We start from the raw sequence: 26,861 nt of genomic DNA, 5'->3' as shown, positions 1-26,861 counted from the left end.
GAAGTGTCATTCCTGTCTCGAAAGAAAAACACCCAAGGGACGAAGACCAGCTCCAATTCAGCCGTTCCCTGAGGTTTCGGCTCCCTTCGAGCGGACAGGTATGGACATAATGGGCCCATTGCCCACGACCACTTCCGGAAACAAGTACATTTTAGTATTTGTCGACCACCTTTCAAAATACGCGGAAGCGGTAGCACTCCCAGATCAGAAGGCAGACACGGTTGCAAGAGCATTTGTCGAACAGATCGTGCTCCGACATGGACCCCCGAGGCAACTCTTGACAGATCGGGGAACGAACTTCGTGTCGCAGCTAATGAGGAGAGTTTGCGAGCTGCTTAAGATCGCTAAGAAGCAGACAACACCGTACCATCCGGCTTACAACGGCGCGGTGGAGCGACTGAACCAAACCGTGGCCGGGTTCCTGTCGCATTTTGTTTCGCGCGACCAGCGGGACTGGGATTTGTGGCTCCCGTATGCAATGTTTGCCTACAATTCCGCAGCACACGAGAGCACGGGCGAATCGCCATTCTTTCTTCTCTACGGCCGAGACCCGGACCAGCCTAGTGAAGTGCCAGAGGGCCCCCGTCGTGTCCCATACGCTTCACTGGACGACTATAAGGTTGAGCTAGAATCGCGCTTGCAAGTGGCGAGGGACATCGCAAAGGAGTCCTTAAAGAAAGCGGCGAAGCGCAGGAAGGAGGTGCACGATCGCAGTGCTAGAGACGCGCCGTTTAATGTGGGGGACAGCGTGTACATTGAAAACTGCCAAAGGCAGATTGGGCTAGCTCGTAAGTTCCAGACGAAGTGGAGAGGACCGTGCGAGGTTGTCGAGAAGCTTTCTCCGGTAAACTTCCGAGTCCGAGACGTGAACCGGCGTTTGATAAGGATACACGCAAATCGCCTCAAGTCGGCACCGGTTCAGTATTCACGAAATGAGGAAAGGGAAAGCGCGGATTTTGATGGGGACAGAAGTGAAGCGGAGCGCGCAGATAGTTCGCCAGAAACGCCCTCTCCTGCATTTGTTCGGCAGGCGCCCGAGGTGACGGCCGGAATGCCACCGGATTTACTTCATGCATTGCTAGAAGAAGAAGCGCGCGAGGTTGCCGCGCAGATAACGCCAGGAGAGGCTCCTGCCACGAGCCCTCGCGAGTCCCAAAGCAGACAAAGGGGTACAGACTTACTTAGTATGACTCATGAAGGCCGATATCCGCTGCGAAATCGGAAAGCTAAGTCGGACTAATGGCGTAAACAGAGCGGAGTTTTGAACTGGTTAGAATTGTGTAATGCCACAGCTCATAACATTGCTATGTGCTTATGTGTTAAGTTATCGGAGTTGGTAGTAAAACCTTTCTGTCATTAAGTAACACCTTCACAGGAGAGCATGCGGAGCGCATGCAGAACCTGCCCTACTTCCTTTCGTTATCTATATTTTTGTCTGTGCCGTGATCGTGCTAGAAGTGGGAGCTCCTTTGTAACTGTGGTAAATTTATTTCGTCCAGTTTGGACTAGAAAGGAGAGGCTTGGGTGCTGAGTTTCATGTTTATCTGTAAAAGAAGATCAGTGCTGCCCCTGGAGACGCCAGTATTGACAGCGGAGGCATATGGTGTTGTGCAGTGGTGTTGAGTGCAGCGAAAAGTGTTTTGTGGGACGCACTGTGCGAGGCGATTCAGAAAGACAAGGGGAGCTGCGTGGACTCAAATGTTCGGAGAACATTCTTCTGGAGGGTGAGCGAGTGTGACATTCCGTGTGTGCTACGAGGATCCACGTTCGACGGCGCGGCGTAGACGGAGACCCGTGACAGCGGCATCATCAATTACCCAGCCATGCTCTTTGAGTGACGACCAGAAAAACCGGACCCGCCGCCGCCCCGGGGAAACAGGCTTTATCCTCCCCAATTTCCGGTTACATTCCAGGACAATGGAGCTGTCAGCGGGCCAGAGCGCGCCGTACCACAGCCGACGCTATGCGCTACCGCGAAGACGACATTCTTTCCCTCCCCCCCCCCCCCCCCCTTTGTCGTGGGCTATCGCCGGGAAGGCACCCACAGCTTCCCAGAAGGGCCGCGACGGACACCTGTCATGGCGGACAGGCAGTACTCGCCAAGAATGTGGAAAGACAGGCGCTAGTGAACTAGCTCCGAAGAGAGAGCCTGTGTATACTCTCACTTGAGAGAGAGTGGTGGCGTTTTTGTTGTTTATTTAGTTTGTATTGTTAACAGACTCTGGGTTCGAGGCTAAGCCCAACCCAAGGGGTGGTCCCCATCTCGCATGTTATTTTGGATTGGAGAATTGATGCTTTGGGCGGGCCACTGGAAATGACCGCCCTTAGTCCTTTGTTAATCAAGTGCTTAAAAGCACATGTAAACGGATGCAGTCCAGTCTGAGCTGGGGCTCCATGCTTAGCATGTAATGTGATGCTACTTAGGCACTTACCTGCCCGGTCGATGAGTAAAGTAGTGCAAAGTTTGTTCTGTTGTAAAATTATGCTCTGCTGTCATCATCTACAAGCTCGCCTCCTGTTCATCTTCCAAGCCGAACGACACTAGAGGAAGGGTTTGTGAACCATCCTCGAAGAAACGGACGACTATTGAAATTCTACTGCATACACGCTCAGGACGACATCGTTAGCGAAGAGGGCCTTCAGCGCCGAAGCCCGACGGCGTGCAGCTTCTGCCAGCAACCGCTCGAGCCCAACTTCGGAGCCACTCCATCGCCCCCATGAAGTCGTCGGCACGTAAGCTCGGACGCCCCAGCCTCTGATGTATAACCTTAATCATGTGTAATTATTGAATATACCTGTTTGTTTAAACTGAGCCATACGGTGTCTCTTTGCCTCTCCGTCCCGTGTGGACCTGCGCATTATGGGGGTCATCACAGTATACTCAAGCTGGGCACAACCGAAAAAAACGTGCTGTTAAATAGCACTGCATGCCATCCTTTCAGTGGTTCGTGAGGCAACACTTTATGAGAGAAATTTCTAAACACAATGGCTTAGGCGCAAACGTCATCTCTTCCCCTCGTAAGCGCACTAGGATGCTTAGCGTCTTAACACACTATAAGCGCACTGTCACGGATTTAGCTTTATTTACATGGCGAGGAGACTGCATACAGCAGTGTGAAATATGGAACCATATCGTTTGCAAATAAAGAGGTTGCTCCCTTCCGGCCACGGCTGGTAGCTTTATAAAGTTCGAACACTCTCCAGATCCCAAGAGAGGGATCCGCAACCCCAAGGACCACATCTGCTTGGGCCACGCGAAGGTTGTCCGAAAATGCAAAGTGTCTTCAATTAGGCTTTTCGTAGGTCAGGAACGCTGGCGAAGATGCCATTCTACTCAAGTGAAAAGCATCCACCGTTAAATATTGCGGCAGATACTGCGGCGCAATTAACTGTGGGCATGGGGCACTATTTCAGTGTTTGTAGCTGGACGGTAATGACATTCCGCAAGGGGACTTTTTGGAGCCTTCTCTCGTCGACTGTTCAGTTTGCTCCTCTGTATCGCCCCAGGCCAGCTAGGCTCCTGCTGACGGCGGTGGCTTTGTCTATACCCGCATCTGGGAGTTAGGCCGAAAGGGGGGGGGGGGGGAGAGAGGGGCGAGGGGAGCTATAGAGAGCCGTGTACCCCCTTGAAATTTTCGTGGATTTTCGCCATCTATTCGCGACGTAGTCATCCAGCCATCCAAAAGCCCCTGGCCGGCACCAGTTGTTTTAGTGAGGAAGAAAGACGGCGCACTTCAATTCTCAAGAAGTACTTTGGTTTGGGCTATAGTTGGTTCATAGCTGTTGTTGATGTCAGGATATCAACTACAACACTTCGATTCTGCGTTAATTACCGCCGCTTGAACAATAACGAAGGACGTCTACCCCCTTCCCCCGCGTCGACGACGCACTGGGCCGGCTCTGCAACGCCAAATATTTCTCATCGATGACCTCAAGAGCGGCTACTGGCGAATTGAGGTCGATGAAAGAGATCGCGAGACGACCGCATTCATCCCTCCGGATGGCCTCTTCGAGTTCAAGGTGATGCCATTCTGCACCAGCGTTGCGGAACAGAGCCGGCAGGCGTGAAGTGGCAAATTTGTCGAGTATATTTAGATGACGTTGTTGTCTTCGCCTCGAACTTTGGAGATCACCTAAAAAGGCTTCGAACAGTGCTAGAGGCAGTCAAGTCGTCCGGTATAACCCTGAAAGTCAGACAAGTGTTACTTTGCCTATGAGGAGCTGCTGTTTCTAGGCCACATCGTTAGCAAGGAGGGAGTATGCCAAGACCAGCAGAAAACAGTTCCTATCGCACTGTTTCCAACGCCGGTCGATAAGAAAGCTGTGCGCAAATTCCTCGGATTGTGCGCGTATTACCGACGATTTGTCAAGAACTTTTCGCGCATCGCCGAGCCTCTGACCCAACTGGCGAAGGCAGACGTGCCATTTAAATTGAAAGCATCGCAAGATGAAGCCTTAAACTAACTTCGGCGTCGTTTACAGTCTCCGCCGATCATCGCGCAGTTTGATGAGAACGCCGAGAGTGAAATTCACACCGACGCAAGCAGCGTGGACCTAGGCGCCGTCCTCGTTCAGAAAAGCGACTGACTGGAGAAAGTAATCGCATACGCTAGCCGTTTTCTTTCCAAGGCCGAGGCTAACTATTTGACAACTGAGAAGGAGTGTCCTGCCATCATCTGGGCTACGTCGAAATTCTGCCACGTCGCTCGATAGAGCCTGCGCCTCCAGAAGTTTGACGTCCCCGTCGTTTACAAGTCCGGACGCAAGCACTCTGATGCCGACTGCCTCTCACGAGCCCCTGAAGATGCACCGCCGCCGGACGACGATGAGGATGCCTGCCTCGGACGTATCGGCTCATGCTCTTTTGCACAGCAGCAGCGCTCAGACCCCGACCTAAAACGCCTCATTGAGTACTTGGAAGGGAAGGTTTCTACGCCCCCCGTCTCGTTCAAGTCGTTCAAGCGAGGATTGTCTTCCTTCTGTGTACAGAAAGATGTCCTCGTGAAGAACTTCGCAGCGAATAAAACAGCCTACCTCCTTGTTGTACCTGCTTGTCTCCGCGAAGAAGTTCTACAGGCTTCACACGACGGCCGACAGCTGGACACGTCGGGTTTTCTCGCACCCTCCGCCGCATTCAAGACAAGTATTATTGGCCCCGAGATCTGCCGATGTCGCACATTATGTGACATCCTGCCGAGATTTCCAGCGACGAAACACCCCTTTCACTCCATCAGCAGGATTTCTGAACCCTATTGAACCCTCCTCAAGACCCTTCCAGCAGATCGGCATAGACCTGCTTGGCCTTTTCCCGAAGTCAACGTGTGGAAATAAGTGGATCATCGTAGCGACCGACTACCTGACCCGCTGAATGGACCTACCGAACGGAACAGCACAGAAGTCTCCAAATTTTTTCGAGGAGTGCATTCTTCTGCAACACGGCGCCCCCGATGCGCTCATCACGGACATAGGAACAGCGTTCATGACGGAACTGACGCAAGCCATCCTGCGCTGCAGCCAAGCAAGCTACCGGAGGACAACTGAATACCATGCTTATATGCTTATGCTCCACTAAACCCAACACAACACAACATAGTCCACATCTGAATAGGTTACTGATTCACAATAGGCATTCAGAAACATCATAGGTAAAAATGTACACCTCTTAACAGCCAACATTTACAAAAAACACGAGGGTAGACTGCGCGAAACTGCTTATTTCTCAGGCCATATGAATGTTCTAGACAACGAAACTGCAAGGCTGATGGCCCGTGAGGGTACCCACCAAGCACAGAGAATTCCCAGGGAACGGAATCATTGTCACCTTTAGGAGAAACGCAGTACACTCGAAGCGCTACGATGTCTCAACCGCAGATTTGTCTTCGCGTATATGTCACTCGCCAGGGAACAAGTACTTTGACACGTACAAACGAGATCCTTCCACCCGCTATTCAAATACAGCACAATGTTTGGTTCCCCAAAGATGCAACTCCCAGCATATAAATTATGCGCAGAACTACCCTCCTCCTCACACGTGTTAACGGAATTACATGGAATTGAAAAAAACTCATTATCAAAATCCAGGGACTCCAGATCTTTTTTCGAGTGTGTATGTGTGTCGGGGGTGAGGGGGTATTCAATTTTTTTAGTTCGTTGTTTATTTATTTTATGTTTTATTTAAATAGTTATTCAATTTTATTTACTTTTTGTTTATAATTTCATATTTCGCTGTTCAAAAGGCGGATATCAGACGCCTTTCTAACAAAAAAAAACACGCTTCTATCATGCAGCTAAAGTATCACCTACTACCTCACGATGGATGACATACAAACTAGCTTCTTCCGAGTACATAACCGCCTTAAAAAGCGCGAAGCGTTATTTTCTTTCTAATACTTTGCCATCCATGTTAAGAACTAACGTCCGTAAGTTGAGGCGCGTAGTTAACCTCTCCTCTGAAAACTTAATTACATTGCAGAACTCGTATGGCCAACATGTTCCCAACACCCAATGTGCATCTTTATTAAACGATGCGTTCGTTAAATTTTTTTCCTCTGCTCCTAGATTTTACCTCCCTGAATTGAAGAATTATAATTACCCGATCATGTTCCCAATTTTTGTTGATGTCGCTGGTGTTGCTAAACTTATTGAAAACCTTGACTATCATGCTTCTCCTGGTTTTGGCTGTGTCAATGCAAAATTTTTGAAGAATACTTCCACATATAGTTCCATCATACTAACGATGATCTTTCAGCAATCTCTTGGCACATGTACCTTACCTACGCAATGGAGGATTGAGAACGTGGTTCCTCTTCCCAAGTCGGGCAGAAAAATATTGCCAATAAGTATCACCCCATCTCCCTCACAAGTACATGCTGCAAGTTACTTGAGCATATAATCTTTAAAGCGCTGACAGAATTTCTTGAATCTAACCAATTCTTTACACTGGAACAACATGGATTCCGCAAGTCATACCCGTGTGAAACTCAGCTCGTATCTTTCACCCGTAATCTGCACCACATTCTGGACCGTTCTTCAATCTCTGATTGCATATTTTTAGATTTTTCTAAGGCTTCTGACAAAGCCTGTCATAAATTGCTACTTCATGAGCTTAGTCATCTTAACATTGAGCCTAACGTTTTAAAATGGATTGAATGCTTTCTTACTAATCGTTCACAATTCGTCTCAGTTAATGGTCATAACTCTTCGCTTTCTGATGTGCACCCCGGTGTACCTCAGAGATCTGTACTAGAGTCTTTACTTTTTTAAATTTATATTAATGACCTGCCCTCTCAGATATCTTCTAACATTCATCTCTTTGCCGATGGTTGTGTTATTTTCCGTGAAATTAACAGCTCTGATGATATTAACCCCTTCAGTCCGATCTCACTGCGATTGCAAACTGGTGTGAATTATGGCTAATGCAACTTAACATTATTAAATGTAAATCTATGCGCGTAACCACGATTACTAATGCCCCGCACGTATACTATTTGAATAACGTTCCTTTAAAATCAGCAAATTCATATACGTACCTAGGCATATTTATTTCATCTAACCTCACGTGGACAACCCACATCGAATATGCAACTAGCAATTCTAACCGCATGCTTGGTTATCTACGCCGTAACGTTTCAACAGTTCCATCATCATTAAAGTTATTGCTGTACGAGGCTCTAACACGCCCAAAACTAGAATATGCATCATCTGTATGGGATCCAAGTTACGAAACACTAATCACCACCATAGAACTTGTTCAGAATAACTACGTTCGTTTTATTTACTCGAATTACAGCCGAACTGAAAGTATTACAGCCATGAAGTGTGACCTTCAACTTCCATCTTTAAAATCACGACGTAAAATAGCTCGCTTGGTCCTGTTTCATAACCTGCATCATCATCCTATCCTGAGTAACGAATTCGTCTTCAACCTCATCATATATCACAGTCATTCGTGCCTCGAACATCAACGGAATGGAATCACCTTCCTAGAAACATTGTTTCCATCAACGACAATTCAAACTTTCAAATCGCTTTAGCTAATATTGTATATTGACAGTATTATATATATTGTGATGTTGCTCATTGTATTTATTTTTTTATTTGTCATCGTGTTACTGTTGTTTTTTTATACCCCTGTAAACACTTCAGATGTGTGTTTTTTCTTTGTTTGTTTAACCCACTCCCCTCTTAAATGCCTATTTAAAAAGACCCTGTGGGTATTGTAAATAAGTAAATAAATAAATAAATTTTTAAAGCATACAAAACTTGAATTGAAATGGGAAACTTTATGTATAAAGATGTACTCATGAGGGGTGATCAACTGCTTTAAAAAAGATTGTTCATACTGTTTCAATGCTAGTAATCATGCTCATGAACAGAGCTCACTCAATTAACAATTTGTGTTGGGACATGATTGGTTTAGCTTACTGAAATTAAACGTTTTAAGGCTGGCTATGAAGCCAACGACCTCAGCCCCATTGTGCTTTACATTTATAACGTCCTCGAATTGAAGCGCTTGTCAGGAATTTTATCTGAGTGCAAGAAGTTGGAGACTTGGGGGGAGGGGGGGGGGGGGGAGGCTGCTCCCTCCGGAGAAATGTTGGAGGGGGCAAGCGCCCCCCCCCCCCCCCCCTCTCCCTGTTCCGGAGTCTGTCAAAATCAGCTGCAGCAAATCTCTCTCTGCTTTCGGACCTGTGTGGCTGGCTCCAGCCACAACTTTAGCAGGCCTGTTAATTCTACTGAAGCAGCCGCCAAGGTTATGGTGCTCGGCTGCTGATCCGAAAGACGCGGATAGGATCCCGACCGCGACAGTCGCATTTCGATGGAGGCGAAATGCTAAAGGCCTGTGCTTTGAGCGATGCCAGCGCACGTTAAAGAACCCCAGGTGGTTGAAATTACCGGAGTCCTTCTTTACGGCGTCTCTCATAGGCTGAATTGCTTTGGGACGTTAAACCCCAGAAAGAAAAAAACAATTTTAATCAAGATAAGCATTGCTACTACACCATGACCCAAACCGATAGGATAAAGGCCTTAGACACAGGGTATCTCACAACGCATTTATTTTGCAATAAAGTTTTCTTTTCAATGCCACTTGTGACCACCGCTAAGACGACGAGTGCGTCAATTTTTTCAAGTATGCCGTCCCTTTTACCTCCAGTACTGTACAACTAACGTAATTTGTTGTACAACTAACGTATGTACTTTTTTTCAAGCTGTTTCTGTCGAGAATTAGAAAACTACCTCGGCCGGTCGGTAGTAGTACCATAACTGTCTGCAGTGATGCAAGTGTTCATCAAAGAGTGGTCGCCTGGAGAAGGCGGTTTCCCGGGGCAGGCTTTTTCTGAAAGGCCCATTGTTCGTTTCTCGAAACGTGCTGTGCAACTGGGTCAAGTCCAGAAGCTATCTTTTCGGTGCCATTGTATATCGTTGTCACGAGAATAAAATGTCGCAAGAGGGCTGGAGACTTGTGCAGACACAAATGCACACATAAGAGGGGCTGAAAGCTGAGATATTCGGTATGCATTCATAATAGAAACATTTGAATTTCTCGTCTCACATTCGCTGCCATTGACTCGTACTAGCTGATCGAATCGTTAATTCTGGCGAAACCACGGTTGGTTGTTGTTTTTTTTTTTTGCGGCTACGCCCCTCCATCAGAGTATTCGAGCGCGGCATTAATGTTCTATAGCGTAATGTCAATGTCTTGTAATTTATTCCATGATTATTTACTTACTGTACTTACTGCACTGTCAGACATCATGCAGCGCTTATTAACACACAACACATATTCTCACGGTATTTCAAACTATTCTTCGCGTAAAGCAATAATTCTGTCTTAGCAACGCTCCAAGAGTTAAGCAAACGCCATTGAAATGATTAAAAACAAACCGTCGTGAGCACAACAGTTTCTTGCCGTAGCGAATGTCAGCTTGTTTGTTTTTGTTTTGAATGAACAAACGTACATCGCCTTCAGTAGCAAACAAAAATGTTTTGTGCAGTAAAAGGCAGAGTAGCTAAGCCTACCTGGGCAGCTAAGGAAAAGGGTAAATGTGCAATCGCGTAGAAGAAAGCTGATCCTAAATTACCAACCGCCTCGGAAGGAGAACAGCCTCAGTAAAGGAGCAGTTCATCGTCGTATACAAACTTACACCGTCGGGAACATGTTTCGTACATTATACAGCTCTTACAGGTGAACATTACAACGTGCAACACGTATGAGTGAGCAGAACATCACCTTGTGCGAGTGAGGCCGCCTCGCCATGTGGGAGGCTCAAAGCGCAGAGCACGACGACGAGAACGGTGACTGCTTCCATGGTCGCCCTTACACCGGCACTTTTTCGCGGCCAAGTCTCAGGCATATATATATCCCGCTCTCGTGCGTAAACAAAGCGTACACTTTCTTCACGGGCCGTAATTCAGTGCCGCCTCGTGTGCGAGTGACGAACAGTGCCGTGGTCCCAGCTCACAGGACGTGTAATGGCTGTCGCGACTAGGCTTATCGTATATATATCCTGCGTGTTGAGAGCACGCGTCACTTCTCCCTTATCGCCCGTAAACTTCTATGGAAGAGGATGCCCGTTATATGGTGGCCGTATCTGCAACCTTCGCAATTATTATCTTTGCGAGCAATTTGATGGCTGCGGCTGCGGTGCGTTGGACTTCAGACCGTGTGCCCTGTCCTACCTCTCCCCCTTGCGGCTTGGACCGGAGCACGGCTATATTTTTTATGACGTGCAGACCACCAGAATGGCTGTCGCAATGGTGCAGTATCCTTCTGTGTCCCTGGGCGTCGTTAAGTGATCCCACGTCACGGCCTACAGCATGTCAAGCAGCCAAGACATCAGTACAAACGGGCTTGAACTTTCTGGCGTCGCGTCATGGAAGGGGTAGAGAGCGACGGTAGCGAGATACTGGAATGCCAAGGGTGCGACGGACAAAAACGTGTAGCCTGTATAACATTTTATGCGAGGACTCTTGAAAGAAAAACAAGATTTGCGCGTTATTGCTGACGTAAGTCACCAAGGGTCAGCAGAGAAACGATGTGAGGAACACAATAGCTCCTCACCAGCGAGAAAGAGTCAGATTGAAGGTTGCCATGCCGCTTCGCTGACTGCAGTAACGCAGCAAACAAAGGTAAAAAAAGAGACAGGTGCTCTCGGTCAGTTAGATAGTAGACGCGGTGTTTAACGGAAATGTTATTTACCAGCCCCGGTATTCAAAGCCCTGACATTCCGCGTTCAGTCACCTTTCAGTGTAAAAAAAAAAAACGTGATGAAAAGAACACTGTTATTAATCTCCGGCGGTTTCTTTGAGCGGTGCAGTGCGCTGCAACTGTCACTCCGCGCAGCCCTTTATCGTCGTGCCCATTCTTTCGGTCATGTCGAATGAAGCCGTGAAGTTGCCCAAGAACAAGAAAGTGTTTACTGTCTGCAGATCGAGGCGCGACGTGCAGTGACGTCGAGGTCGCGTTACAGCCTGTTTACAGTGCCATGTATCAGCGGCAGGTCTCCGCAGCACTTATTTCGCCGTTTAAAATCGCTTCGGAGAAATCCTGACGTTACGTCGGGAGAGCAAATGACGTCCGAAAGAGTTGCGCTTGCACTATAACGCACGACTGTTAGCGACGCTAGAAAGAATTAAACCCGTAATAAATTGACCGTGTAATGGCTTTTTTTTTTATGCAAAATGCCCTTCACTACGAGGCATAGAGAACTTTGGTAAGTTGTTCTCTGTACGTATTTCTGGAAACAGCGCGACGCATGGAATGACTTCATGGTGAACGCGATGGCAAGTTACTGAGCGCTTTGTACGCACCTTACAGGCAGTTCTTGCTTTGCTTTCCTAACGCGTAGCACTACAGGTTACTCGAGAGCAGAAAATCCACTGTAATAAACTTCTTCCGTTTCTCGCTAAGAGCAGACAAAAAGAGGAAGTTCTTAACAGCGAGCGGTTAGAGCCTTTAGATGCAATGCCAACAATGTCTAAGCCCGAGCAGAGTGTTTATAAAGCAGCTGTGCCTGTTTGCACCTACTGTCGATTTTCACGAAATCGACGCTGCGCTGTGGCGGCGCCGCAAGAAAGTTGGTTCATGGTTTGTGGTGTTTAATATCCCAAAGTGGCTTAGGCTATGAGGGACGCCATAGTGGACGGCTCCGGATAATTTCGACCACCTAGTGTTCTTTAGCGTGCACTGACGTCTCCCTCCAACGAAATGTGATCGCCGCGGCCTGGATCGAGCCCGCGTCTTTCGGGTCAGCAGCCGAGCACCACAACCACTGAGCCACCGCGGCGGTGTTGGCCCAAGAAGGATCGGCGCGCGCGAAACCACGCGCGTCGTTTGCTCTGTTAACAGTCAGGGTGGTTCGCCGACATACGTGTACACTCAAGTTGCTGCCAGAGTTTTGCTGCAAAAATATATCTTAAGAGGGCTGCTACATGGACATTTGCAAGCTAACGAGGTAGAAGAGCGGCTAAGCGTCATTGCACGAGTTTTACGGGGATATAAATGGAGAAAGAATATGCGAACAGGATGTTTCGATCCACGCTGTAGTGAGACACTTTCCGGACAATGAGAGCGCGGTTCTTATCAGACATTCAACCTACATTTCTAAAAGGAGGAATTCCCCGGGACTGCAAGGTTATATGTAAATTAACGGCGGTGTTTGTTATGAAACATCTCTGAACACACATGACTAATGGGCACATTTCAAGCGCGAAAATTTCTGTACATTACTTGTCTCTGTGATTGCGGGCCTTATTACAGCATGCATGCACGGTGATATGATGCTTGATTATTCACGGAGAGAGGGGGGGGTGATAAAGCGATATCATGGCAATTGCGTTTCGTTCTCAATATTTGCACTTCAACTGCCGATACCCTCGCTGTCGCTGGAATCAGTCAGACAGACGGTTGCATAGCAAGAATAGAAAACAACGGGCCGGGAAGAATTGCACCATAGCGGCCTTAAATTCACTGCATGCCTTTCATCCACTGCTTACGTTTACGGGTTTATTGGGGTTTAACGTACCAAAGCGACTCAGGCTATGAGGGACGCTCATCCACTGCTTACGTAGCAACTTAATGCATTAGCCGTGGTTGATTTCTCCGAGAAGACAGTGCAGCTATAGGTGGGCCACCTACGCGGCCCTCGTGTGACTGATCATCAATCTGACCACCGTGGCAGGTGGCGGTTCCATTAATAATTGATCACGAGAAGTCGCTCTGGAACATCAACCTGGGTAAGACAAGTCCCACCGGTGGCAGCGCCTGTCATTGCAGGGCAGTGGCTCATCGCTTAACCACTGCGCCAGGAGTGGTACTCCCAGGAACCTACGAATGCAAAGTTGATAACGACTAATTTCGCATGTACGGACATTAACCTATTAACGCTCTCGCATCATGTCTTTAAGGCGGAGCTTAAGTGTCCGCTTCAATTTTTGTATTGCCTCGGGAAAAGGGACTGCCTGGCTCGCGCGACGTTGACGCCATCGACAAACATTTGCCAGTTTATGGTGAAACTGCGCTATTCTACCCAGGCTGACCCCGGACACAGTCCGTAACGCCGCCATATTGGATCACTTGATGCTCCCTCTCTGGGTTGTGGCAATCGCCAATAGGAACCATGCTCCCGCTAGGCGCCTCCGCCATCGGCTCCGCGTTCAGCGCCACCACTGGCCAGTTTTGCGTGCCGGCTGGAAATGGCCCCTCGTCGCAGCGGACGATTCAGCTTGGATATGGCACACGGCACCTGCGCGGCACTGCTTCTAGCAGCGGGGCTTCATCCGGGCGTGACAAATTTCTTTCAATGTGGAAAACTGACTAAAGGCGTTAAGCTTATTTAATCCAGCCACGTTCGCGACGCGAGGGACCTTGCGGCTGATGAAGGAAGTGAAGCGTGGCGGCCGGGGCCGTCTGCCACAGGTCGATGACAACAGAGCCACGGCAGCCGGGAACCAGCCAGGGCTCCTATCCTTCGCAAGGAATCTGAAAAACAACGAATAAAGGAAAGAGGGACCAGGAGCGTGCTGGCGAGGGCGACCCCGGGGGAAAGAAAAAGCTCTGGAGGATGCGGCCGCCAGGGGAGCCGACGAGGGGAACGCACTTGGGCACCGTGCAGAGAGGCCGCACCCTGACGCAAGGTTGGGTCACCGCACTCGTAAATAGTTGTAAATGAATTCTGTACCGAGTAATCGGGAATTTTCGGTGCATTCTGGCTGACTCAGGAGGAGGAGGAGAACAGAAGGAAGAACAAACCTTCCTGATTGATGCGCACGGTGCCTATTGCGGAGGTAGATACGAGACGTTTTTAGCGTAGCGGATACGTGTGATAGCGGAGACGTATACCGGTTCACCAGACGCCTCCTGTGCACGCGCAGTGACATGGGTGGCGCCAAGTGGGGTCACTGCGCGTGCGCTGGGGGCGTCTGGTAAACCGGTATACACCTCCGCTAATACGCCTCCGCTGTGGTAAAAACGTCTATTGGAGGCTTTTAGCATAACGGAGACGTACTAGCGCAGACGTATACAGGATTACCGGACGCCTCCTGTGGGGCCAAGTGGGGCGTCCGGTAAACCGCTACATGTCTACGCTATCACATCTCCGCTATGCTAAAATCCTCAAATGTTGAGATCGCACCGTCACTCGAACCGGCCAGAAGAAGCAGACGACCAGGCTGACACAGCCTCCGGACTAACTGGGGTTAATCATCATCACCGCACTCGGCGTCAGCCCGGTTACCTCCAGTTCCAAGGACACAACGATGACAACAAAAAAAGTCGGCAGAGAGACTGCTTACGTGTGAGAAGGCATAAGCCCGCCCGGTGACTTTGTGAACGCTGTCGCCGCGCGCTGCGGCATGATGTAACCCGATGCCACGCAGCTCGCAATTCTACCTCTCAATGGCTCTATACGTATACCCGCCGCCACGACGCCGCCGCACCAGTTCTGATCTGCGCGCTAACTTCGTGAATGCTGCAGTCGCCGCCCTACCGCGGTCCGCGCCTCCCTCCCCATTTCCATTTTCACCGCCGATGGATGCGTGTTGCGTCTGACATTTGTGTGTGTAGAGGTGCAGCCCTGCTAGGTCACGGACCTGGGCCTCGAACTCTTACATTCAGTTAATATGTAAGTGTCTACACAGCGGAGCAGTTGCCGGCAGAATAATCGCGGGGCTAATAACCCTACCAGTAGCTTACAACTGCCTGAAGCTTTTATTGGAAACTACATTTCCTCACAGAGGCGAAACCTTCAGAAAAGTGCTGACTCAAGTCTCCGTGCTACAGCCTTCAGAGGCTGGTACCGGACCACCTATAGGGTGTCAACGCTGCCGAAAACCACGCTGCAAGGTTTGCTGTCACATGCTGACAACAGGAATTGCAAAAGGTACCTTCTCTGACTTTACTTTCACAATCAAAGAAACTCTAAATTGCGACAGTGCAAATGTGGTCTACATGCTTCACTGCAGCGTGGGCGGCATGCATATAGTCTGTGGCGATCGGTTAATAATTGTAGCTGACATCTTTTTCGGGGGACGTTTTATTTTGCAGGCGCTGTTCGAGAACAAATATGAACTAGAAGCAAGTTTATTGATCTTCATTTGATTGATTGATTGATTGATTGATTGATTGATTCCAGTTTTCTTGTAGAAACTTAATTCTGCAAAGGCTTGGGAAGCCCTATAGTCTCGCGACATCAAGAATGAGTTGACGACGGCATGGGAAAGGAGAACCAAATAAAATTCAGGGTATGTTTTGGCACTGGAACCCCTACCTCCCCATTGCCCACTATTTTTTTTCGTTAGCAGGAGCAGTTCAGAACAAGAAAGGACGCGCTGGCGTTCTGCACTGCGATGTCAGACGCGCACTCCGGTAGATCTGTACTGTGCGCCCTCTGGCACGCGATGAACCCAACTGATCACATTAGGAACAGTGTGTCAGGCGCATAGACAAGCTAACATCTGCATCAGCATCGAAGAGATTCCCTTCTCTTCTCTCTGCGTTAAAGCGTGAAACTAAATTCAGCGACATCTCTCCAATGATAACAGAATGCTGAAACAGTGTTTTGAATTCGACAAAAACAAGCCAGATACGAGGAATGTTCGTTTCCTCTGGAGTCTCTAGATAAAAAAGCTCATTTATCACCCCACCGTTTGTTTTCCATGGCGCTTCAACTGGGGCAACAAACACGGACGTGGAAGAAATTAACCTTTTCAATTGTTGCCCGTTAAACGTCATCCGCTGTGTTCACGTGCATTGCAGAATAAGGCAAAAATATAACCGCGCCGTTCCGATTCACAGGCGTGGGTAATATTCAAAATGATATCAGCATTTGTAGTGAATTTTGATGTCGACGTCATTTTTGAAGAATTGCTTAATTGTTAAGTTCCGCTGCGATATCGTCAACACCATTGATGTGAAGCATGTTAATGCCGACGTCACAGCCAGTGAAGCTATAGTCATGCCTGCATCCTCCAAGTATTTTTGAAAACGCTTGCCACGCATAGGATGCCGAGAGCATTTATGAGCGTTGTGTGTGTGTGTGTGTGTTATGCCTTTTTCCCCTTCTCTCTTCCTTCTTTTAGCCCCCTAATCCCTCTTCCCCAGTGCAGGGTAGCCAACCGGAACCCCTTTCTGGTTAACATCCCTTCCTTTCCCTCCTCCTCTTTATCTATCATCTATCTATGGGCTTTTCGCATTAGCAACACTCGATTAGTATTAGAAAAGCGGATTATATCTGCACACCTTGTAGTATTAAAGCGGGAGCAGAAAATCCGCCGTCGGTGTTGTGAGCGAAAAATCACGAGCATGTCTCTGGCAGGGGGTGCCCAGAGAGCAACTCAACCTAGGAGGCAGGTGTGCCATCTTGGCCACGTGGCCTTGCGGTGTCATCACAACCTGTCCACCGGATAGTGAGAAAACTGTCCATGCACCATGGCAGTTAAATTAATAATTAGTCGCTCGGGATGAGCAACCTCGGCCGCACAAGGCAGACCGCTCGGAGCGCCTTCCATTGTATAGGGCAGTGGCGCATCGCTTAACCTCTGCACCACTGCGCCAGGAGGGGTTTGAGGACTCCCAGGGATGTATGAATGTAGAGAATGACCTTCGGCATACATGGGATTAGCACATTACGCTATCGCGTCATACCCTTAAGGCGGGGCTAAGTGTCCCCTCCCAATTTTTTTTTACGTTGACGGTGCCAGCGAAGTACAGACGGTTTGGTAGTGAAGGGCTCCGGAAATTGCGCCCATCTGAGGTTCTTTAACGTGCACTGACATCGCACAGTACACAAGCCTCTAGAATTTCGCCTTCATCGAAATTCGACCGCCGCGGCCGGGATCGAACCCGCGTCTTTCGGGACAGCAGCCGAGCGCCATAACCACTGAGCCACCGCGGCGGCTTCGAAGTACAGACGCTTATCTTTGGTGTTGTAATTGGTCACTGCACGCAGACATGTCGTCGATCGACGAGCCGAGAAAGCCGCCGGCTCCGCAGCCGTCAACACCTCGTCTGGCTGTGCGCAGCCTCGCTGGGGCGCTGCTCGCCGCGGGCGGCTGTATCGTCTTTCGCGTGTAGGGAGCTGCTGGGTGCAGTCAGCAAAGATTCGAGCGACATCGCCGGCTCAGGTTTTCCAACGCGCTGTGGGTGCACACTGCCCGGTCGGTCATCCATGCGGGAGTGACGAACGTCTCGCCATGTATCGACACTTTCTGCTCTCATTTCTACTGGCCAGTGGTGAGTGCTTCTCATGCTAAAATATAGATATGTAAATAGGCGTTTAAGAAAAATATGACGAGTTTTCGATAGGTTCTGACGTAGAACTAAAAAAAAATTGCATTCAGATGCACTACTTGGAACTTTCCGTTTCCCAGGAGTACATCACATTTAAATAAGGCCTCTACAAGCAGCGACGGACTTCGTCCATGCACCGGTGCACTATGGTATAGGCGTGCCGTCGTAGGGAAGCAATGTATTCAAAAATTTCATTTTTTAGGGTAACATCTTTAAGGGCTCATTCACACTTGAGAGTCGCAGAGGTCGCGCGACCAGCAGTCGCCTGCGACTACACCGCAGTTCGACAACACCGATGTTCACACTTGCAAGGGCGACCTGCGGGTCGCCTTCTCGTTCGAATCTCGTTTGAAATGAGAACTCTTGGGAATGACGCCGCTCGCGCGCTTTCGAGAGTTTCGTCTGCTTTGGCCGCGTCTCCTGCGCTCGCGCTTGGCCCTCGAAAGTGCTCTGGCCCCTCGATATTAGCAATACGTACTGCGACGACCTGAGCGAAGAGGAGGACGTAGCGGCAATGTGCACCACGGCCGTACAAGCGGCCTGCCAGCCAGCCTGGATGCCAGCCGCAAGCGTCAGAAAAATGTACTAGTATGTTGTTTGTTCCCGTTCATACCATGCTCTGGGAAGTCGAAATTTAAAAATGAATCAATTTTGAGGGTCGATGGCCAATACCGAGCTGCTGGATACTAGCAAATTTCTTCTCATAGCCGCTTTGCTGCTGTTGCCCAAAGCGGCTCGATCGCCTGGCGTCTGCTTCCTCCGCTGCTGAAGGCGTCGCGGAAATCCAGCATATTTTTATATTACCATGAGACGGGGTTCACAATAAAGGCGTGACGAAAGTAGCATCTTGGTTACAGCGTTGATCAGTTCCGAAACGCCTTCAGCTGCGGCATCGACGTGAAACCGGCTAGGCTTAGCGACGACTAAGGCAGCCGAGCAGTTCGTCGTTCGGCGCACCCGCGAGCGGCGTCGCTGCCGAAAGCTCGGCTCGCTCGCTGATTGGTTCAGCGGTTTGCGACTCGCAGTCGCGGGGCTGCAAAATCGAGCAGCGAGCGACTGGCCCGCGACTGTCGCTTTTCAACCAACGCGACCGTTTGCGACTGTCGCTTTTCGACCAAAACAGTCGCGCGACCTCTGCGACTCTCAAGTGTCAATGGGCCCTAAAACAATCACTTAGTAAGAAGGTAAAGCGCACGAGACATCATTCATTAACAACTCTCGTACCTGAAAATGGTATTGACAGATGCTGTATAGCAATACTTCATTCAATAGATATTGCAAAACATTTTCCTCAAAGCAAAATCGCTTAATTCTGGGTTTAAATTCACCATATTGTTCCGCAGTTCTATGGCTACAAATCACTACTTTGCAATATAATCTCTGTTCAAATCTATGGCCTCATGCTACCTAAGTGAGAGAGCCTGAATGCCTTAATGGTACCACTCTACTGATCTGTATCTCAGCCAACGTCTACTTCATCAACAACTTGTTCATCGGGGCTGTGTTGCTTCCCCTGCCTTCAGTGGGACAAAGAGCTAGAAGTCAGAATGTGGGAGATCCACGGTATATGGTGTATGAGGATGGTGGGCATACCGAAATTTTGTGAGCTCCTTTCGGGTATGCATACTTGCGTGTGGCCTCGCGCTGTCATGGAGAAGAAAGAGTTCGTTCACATTTTTGCGGCGACGAACGCGCATGACCCGTTTCTTAAGATTTCTGAAAAGTCTTACAGTAGGCTTCGGGGTTGACCGCTTTACCTTGAGGGAGTACGTCTCTTGGAATAACCCTCTCAGAGTCTCAGAATACTGTAGCCGTGACTCTTCAGCGGAGGGTGCAGCTTGAGCTTCTTGTTCCGAGTACACATTGTGTAAATACAATAATAATTGGTTTTTGGGGAAAGGAAATGACGCAGTATCTGTCTCATATCGTTGGACACCTGAACCGCGCCGTAAGGGAAGGGATAAAGGAGGGAGTGAAAGAAGAAAGGAAGAATAGAGAGGTGCCGTAGTGGAGGGCTCCGGTGCCACTTCATGGATTGTCGTTTTGTTTCAGGCTCGAAATGATGAACGCATTACCCAAATCTCTTCGGCAGGGATGATTTTTGACAAGAAATCGTCACTATCAGCCTCATAACAAGCAAGCAATTCAGCATAGTTGTTTCTGAGCACAGTTGTTCTTTATCATCCTCTTTTAGGCTTTGAAGAAGCCAGCACGCACAAAGCTTTGAACATCTGAACTGTTGGAAAATTATTTTTGCCCTACCAACGGAGATGCCAAGTTGTCTAGACAGCTGTTTCATTGTGATTCGTGGATCACTTCGATAAGAGTGTCCGCACGTTGCAATGTTTCAGGCGTCACAGCTGCGTGCGGCCGGCCGGCGCACGAGAGTTCAGACACATTTCCTAGTGGCTGTTCTCACAGTGACAGACGCTTCGCCCAACGATTCGCCGTACTTGTATACACTGCCCGCTCTGCGTAGACACTCTGTAAGCGTCTGTGAAAATTTGTGATGGTCTCGTTTTCCACCGAATGTAATTCAATCACAGCTGTTTGTTTGGAAAGTACGCACTTCAATTACAGATGACATTTTTAAAGTAGGTTACAGCCATGCCATCTATTGAAAGTTATTAGAAATTCTCGAGGTGACGCGGGAAGGTTCAAGGATGTCTCACACAAAACTTCAAAAGTTTTTAGCTAAACTGGCTGAGGTAAAAAACATGTTGCTTTACTTATTGAATGCCCTACTTTATAAATGCGTGCTGTATGTACTCCTACTGTGGCTACGTGCAGCAGCGGCATTTATTGGTTACACATTCACGTAGTATCCGTTTATCACGACTTTGGAGGAAGTGTCACTTCGTTTCACAATGATGACCGCCATATTGTTTCTGTATGTTGTGCCGTTCACGCTGCGGAAGTAATTTTCGCATCGACATCGATAACCTCTGGAAATGGATGTTTACATCAAATCTGAGTGACATGAGTAATTCTGCACCCCCAAGCGGAATAGTGGCATGAAGCGCACATAACAACATGTGTGACCTCTCACAACACATACGTGCTGTCGGAAAGATATGCCGAACAAGAACCCCACGTCACGCGGAAGTCCGCGCACGAAGGTATTATACCAGGTATTTCAGGGAAGCCCGCCAGTAATTTTTAAATATAGTGTTTTTCAAGTAACGAAAAGCTTTTTGCGGCATAGTAATGCCAGTGCTAGTGTACGCCAAAAACAAGTGAATCATGTCAACTAGTTAAGTAATTACCTAAATTCTAATAGTGAATTTGTTAACTGTTACCGATAGGCGCCCGCTTGTATAATTATATATGGTAGCCGGCCGTTAGTAATAGCCACATCAGCTTTTAAAGTTTTGAAAGCGCGGTTACCCTCACCGCTCTAAATCAGCTAATTTGAGCCATTTCTCGCGCCATTCGGAAACTGCGCGCCTGCGGGAGTGTGCAAAGCAACGTCAATCAAATCGCGTCACTCTGTGACGCACCTACCACGTGACAATCTCTATTCCGCCCCCACCCGTGCTTCAGTGCTCCCCACTAATCGCCACTCAGTTAGATAATGGCGTCCAGGATAATGCACTTCAGCCCCAAACACTTCGCATAATTTCCACATCACAGAACACCGCTATGCACACCGAGTGTCCCTTCTGACTATTTTGTTTCGTTTGTCTTCACGACCTCTAATAAACAGATTACTCTATATATAGTTCTATAGATATAGAACTATATAGATATAGATATAGTTCTATAGATAGTTCTATATATTACCGAAGCACGACTGTATCGTATACATTGTTTTTGCGCGACTTCACGGGCGCCATTTTTTGTTGCTGGAGCCAGCTTCCGCAGTGTACGCGGGAACCGGTTGGCGATGGGCGGATTAACGAAACGACGAGGCTTTCGTTGCGCTTTCCGGGCTCAAATATGGCGGCCGCTATGACGTCGGCGGAAACATTGCAGAAGGCACTACCTTTCTAACTGTGCACAGCTAGGTGCTTAACCCTTCAGCACAGTTTAGTGAACAAGGCCATATCTCAAGTTTTTGAAGCCATAATGAGCATGCCTATGTCACAGATACTTGTGCTACTTCGGTTATCGTATACTTGCCGATCACGTGTCGATTTTTGCTACACCAATCGTGATCCGATTTAAGGCATTGGTAAACAGGGTCATGGCCTCCCCGCGAAGGTGTACACAAACTAAGGGCCACGGTGCTAGAAGTGTGGTCAAAAGAAACATTAGCAGGTTCGAACCCGACCCTGCTAATGTTTCTTTTGACCACACTTCTAGCACCGTGGCCCTTAGTTTGTGTAGCGGGTTCGAACCCGACCGCGGCGGCTGCGTTTTTATGGAGGAAAAACGCTAGAGCGCTCGTGTGCTGTGCGATGTCAGTGCACGTTAAAGATCCCCAGGTGGTCGAAATTATACCGGAGCCCTCCACTACGGCACCTCTTTCTTCCTTTCTTCTTTCACCCCCTCCCTTGTCCCTTCCCTTACGGCGCGGTTCAGGTGTCCAACGATATATGAGACAGATACTGCGCCATTTCCTTTCCCCCCAAAAACCAATTATATAAAGAAACATTAGCAGCTGACCAGTGCGTGTCGCAGCAGCCTCCATCCTCGGCGTAGCGCTGGCGGCGACCACGCCGCTGACGGCGGTGTTCAACTCGGCCGGCTTGCGCGGCAGCGTTGACGTGGAGCCGGCCTTGGCTGCGGCGGCGGGGTTCTCGGTGCGGGCGTCGCTGGTGGGCGGTCAGCCCCGGGAGACGTTCCGCTGGGCCGTGCACCGGCTGCCGCCCCGGCACGACTCCTCCGCGCCGTGCGACTACGAGTGGATCGGCGAGCGGTGAGTCAGCGTACGGGCGCGTCTGTTTACGTGCTGTTTAGCGCGGCCGTCTGCACTTCACACCCGGGAGCGCTCAAAACAACAACGGTGTTGGAAAGAAGCCAACAACACTGAAAGTGAGGAAAGCATACGGGAGTGGTGCTTTACTAAAGCGAAATCTTTACTAAGCTATGTCTGCGAGGATCCTGTCCGCAAAATTTGTCGGCAGCAGTTGTGGGCAACTAAGAAGAGATAGCGTCAAACGAGTGGTTGTAATCGAAAGAGAATGATGTGAGGATGCTGCCCGAAAAAAAAATTTGAAATCGGATGAATAGTTAATTAATTAGAGCCAAAAATGTCCAAAGAGTGGCCGGAAACAAATTAAAAGTGGCGTCAAATTTTAAAATGACGGAAGTGTGGCGCCATGTGACCGAAACTGTGGGCGAAGCCAAAGCGTGGCGCCAAATTTGAAAGTCTGAAATGAAGACATGAAACGAGGAAAAATGTGCAGTTAATTGAAATGTAATCAATAATTAATGATTATAGAAAATGTCAAGAGCGAATTAATGTGAATTGAGATGAGTTAATGCGATTTAAATGTGAATTAATGGTACATTAAGATAAATTAAGGGTGATTTAAGATAAAGTAAAAGTGAATTCAAAATTAATTGTGAATTAAGATGGATTAAGGTGAATTAATTGTGAATAAAGTGGTTTATTTATTTATTTATTTATTTATTTATTTATTTATTTATTTATTTATTTATTTATTGCAAGTACCAACAGCGCCCATGATTCATTATTGTAGGGGCGATATAACTACATACAGTAACACATGCAAAGAAGATATTGGGAAACATGTCAGCAAGGTAACACAACATACTAAAAGAAGACTAAATGAATTCATAAGTAGTATGAGTGATAACATAACATGCATCGGCACAGCGTTGGTAAACGCACGTGACCTGGAAGAAATACATCAGATCATCGCTTCAACAGCACTTTGGAAATCAGGTGCACGAACTACATCATTCGGAAGCTTATTCCAGTCCAGAGTTGTGTTAGGGGAAAACGAATACTCAAATACATTAATGCGGCATTGATAACTTTTGATCTTTTTCGTGTTGCCTAGTCTCTTCGAAATGTAATATGGCTGCTTTAGATAAGTGTTTTTATTAATACCGGTACAATCATTGTAAATGCTGTGCAAGAACATCAGCCTGCAGATTTTTCTTCGGGTTGCCAAAGTCTTCCATCCAATACGGTCGCGAACTTTAGAGCTCTTTATATGAAAATTATAATTCCCAGTCACGAACCCCGCAGCGCATTTCTGTACCCTTTCTAACTTGTCAATGAGTGTGCCCGTGAAAGGGTCCCATGCTACACAAGCATATTCTAGTACTGGCCTGGCATTTGTTAAATATAATGTTTCTTTTTGTACCTGGGGAATGCTTTTGAAATTCTGTTGGAAAAAATACAAAAGACGAGAAACTTTTGGCAGTCATCATGTCAACGTGGGCTATCCAGTCTAGGGATGCTGTGGATCGGCGAGTGGATTCATTAAATATCTCATTAAGGAACCATTTAATTTGCGTGGCGGAAAATTTGAAAACTCTAAATGGTTGCCGGGATGAAACGAGGGTATAAACAAAGTTATCGATAACCAACCAACCAAGTGAACGACAAAACAACCATGGCGCCAAATTTGAAAGGCGACCAGTGTCGAGGAGGCGTCAAGGCTTTCGCATTCTTCCAATGCGGGTGGCCGCAGCGATCTCTAATTTTTTCAAGTGTTGTTGATAAGAAGAACAAATTAAATGCGTAAATGTTTTACATAGGCAATAATCTTACAGAGAAATAGAATAAGATATAACCACATGCCGCCGTTGGGATCCGAACCCATGACAGTCTGTCAAAAATATATAGCCCAAGGGGTTCGCTTCCAAGCCATACAGCGATGCTCTTTAGCACGTTGCTTGGGAGCGTTGAGGACTTGAGTTCCTCCCGCCTTCTTCAGACTGCGGTCTCTGAGAATGCAAGCGAAGCCACGCTGCAGAGCTCAGAAACAGATATTTTGGGCTGTGTACACTGAGCACGGATCTCACTGGCGGAACTTTGTTGCATTTTCGTTAATTTTTTTTGTGAGATTGTTTCAGATTTAAAATGATCACACAATGAAATTTCTTTTGCTAATCAACACCACATAAAAAAATCTAACATTCCCATGTGCTTTCATTGGTTCCAAGGCCTGTCGTTTTCTTTTGCACATACAGTTGAGCCTCGTTATCACGAAGCAGAAGGGGCCTGGCGATTACTTCGTTGTAGCCGTAGCTTCGTTATAGCCCTTGTTGACCGCGCTTCCAAGAGGAAATGTCATTCCTTCGTTCTACCCATTATTTCGTTATAAACCGTTTCGTTGTAACAAGATTCCACTGTATATCTCACCGAGCCTTTTCTCTCCCCACATATCCGCGACCAACACAATCGCTTCTTTGCTTCGTATAGTGATCGACGACTGACACAGAGTGCGTCGTTGCGGCATCAACAGAGAGTTTTAGTTCAGTCGCACGGTCGTATGGCAACTCGTTGTCATACGCTAAGAGTCCTCGGTCTGGACGTACAGGCGTGAGCAATAGTGGGAGACCACGGGAACGATGGCAGATCTGCTTGTCAGCACTATTTGTCGAGATATGCGTAGTGCCCCCCCCCCCCCCCTCCTTAACACATGCTGGCCTGTTCGCGCACTCATTTCCGTCGGACAGAAGGAGGAGAAAACTTTATTATACTCTGCAGTCTTTGGGCATCTTCAGAGATGTTCTCTTCCAGGAGTCTTCTCTGACGAGCTCGTCCAATTTTAACCAATGATCGGCTGCCCTCAGTCCAGGGCTCCGCTGGCCACTGCCGCCCGTTGAGCTCGCTGTACCAGACCTTGTTGGTCTTCACAGCGGTCGCTGGACAGCAGAGTCTCCCATTGCTCCGCACTCGGGTTTTCTATATTGGGGACCGCGTCTATGTTTTGACAGGCCCGTATGATGTGATATAGTGTGGGTTTTTCGTCGCACCCAGGACATTTGTCCGCGTATATCGTAGGGTGCATTTTGTTTAGTATGTGTAGGTTTGGGTAAGAACCTGTCTGTAATTGTCTTCAAGTGACAGCTTCCTCTTTGTTGAGAGATGTGCGCGGCGGGGGATATCGGATCCTTCTTCCTCTGTAGTTTTGTAGTATGGCCGAGTATTCCTTGGGTGCTGGCACGAGTTCCGCGGTCTCGTCGGATGCTCGGAAAGTATTACATCCTCGAGCTATCCTGTCGGCCTCTTGGTTCCCTGCCACCCCCGTGTGTCCCGGTACCCACACAATTTTGTGTGTGGTCTTGTCGTTTTCTTCTTCGTGGCTTTTAATTCTGTCACTCGCAGCGAGGAATACACGGAGCGCATGACGACCTATCCTGTCATTCATGTAATTTCGGCAGGCTGTTTGAGGGTCCGTGAGTATTGTTAGCGACCGCCCGGTTCTATAGCCCTCCGCCACCGCTAGAGCAACGGCTACTTCCTCGGCCTCTGCTACCGTGCAGTCTCGCATAGGCACGCTAGTTATTTCGTGCAGAAACGAATCGACCACCGTGGCCACTGCAATTTTCGTGTCTCTAGCTCCTCTCGAAGACGCGTCTGCATAGACGGTTGTGTCATGAGGATCGTATGTTTTATCGATAAATTCGGCCCTCGTTCTCTTCTGCCTCGGTGGAGGTTGGGGTCCATGTTTCTTGGTATTGGGGCTACCTTGAGGTATTTGCGAAGCTCGTCGGGGATCGTTTCCGTCCTCGTCATTTCTCGCATCTGCTCGCGGTCTCCGAGTCTCAGTAAGCGCGCTCTTCCAGTCGTTGTCTGCAGCAGCCTGAGTTTTTGCGACTCAAGCTGCGCCTCCCGTAGCTCCTCGAAGGTGTTTTGCAATCCCAGGGCCATGAGTTTTTCTGTAGACGTGTTGTGCGGTAGTCGGAGCGCTGTCTTACATACTTTGCGAAGCAGGGAATCCGCTTGTTGTATTTCGCTCTTGTTGAGGCACTCGTATGGTATACGCTGTACGTGATTCGGCTAACGACCAGGTTTCTGACTAGTTTTAGTGTGTTCTCTTCGCGCATGCCATGTTGCCTGTCAGTGATGCTGGTGATCATGCGTGCGACTTGAAGCGTTGTTGTTTTGAGCAGGGTGAAAGTGTGAGTACTGCGTTGGTTGTAT

At 48.3% G+C, this 26,861-nt stretch overlaps 2 protein-coding genes across 3 annotated transcripts in view; one reads left to right on the top strand and one right to left on the bottom strand.

Annotated features, from left to right (window-relative positions):
• Nucleotides 1-22,530, bottom strand: part of LOC144125081 (chitinase-3-like protein 1) — a 64,225-nt gene extending 41,695 nt beyond the window's left edge. The window contains exon 1 of one of the 2 annotated variants that reach the window (XM_077658156.1): nt 22,397-22,530. In XM_077658156.1, the coding sequence (XP_077514282.1) occupies nt 22,397-22,421 (25 nt within the window). In that variant the 5' untranslated portion in view covers nt 22,422-22,530. Of the gene's footprint in view, nt 1-10,231; nt 10,477-22,396 lie in introns of those variants that run through there. The other variant, XM_077658155.1, reaches the window with a different exon arrangement.
• LOC144125078 (uncharacterized) overlaps nt 17,566-26,861 on the top strand; it is a 32,375-nt gene continuing 23,079 nt past the window's right edge. Inside the window, exons 1-2 of the mRNA XM_077658151.1 lie at nt 17,566-17,731; nt 22,415-22,649. Of these exons, the coding sequence (XP_077514277.1) occupies nt 17,692-17,731; nt 22,415-22,649 (275 nt within the window). The 5' untranslated portion in view covers nt 17,566-17,691. The remainder of the gene's footprint in view (nt 17,732-22,414; nt 22,650-26,861) is intronic.

The sequence above is a fragment of the Amblyomma americanum genome, chromosome 3 (genome assembly GCF_052857255.1).
Source record: "Amblyomma americanum isolate KBUSLIRL-KWMA chromosome 3, ASM5285725v1, whole genome shotgun sequence".
Lineage (NCBI taxonomy): Eukaryota > Metazoa > Arthropoda > Arachnida > Ixodida > Ixodidae > Amblyomma > Amblyomma americanum.
The sequence above is the reverse complement of the archived record's forward strand: the minus strand, read 5'-3'. Positions and strand labels throughout refer to the sequence as shown.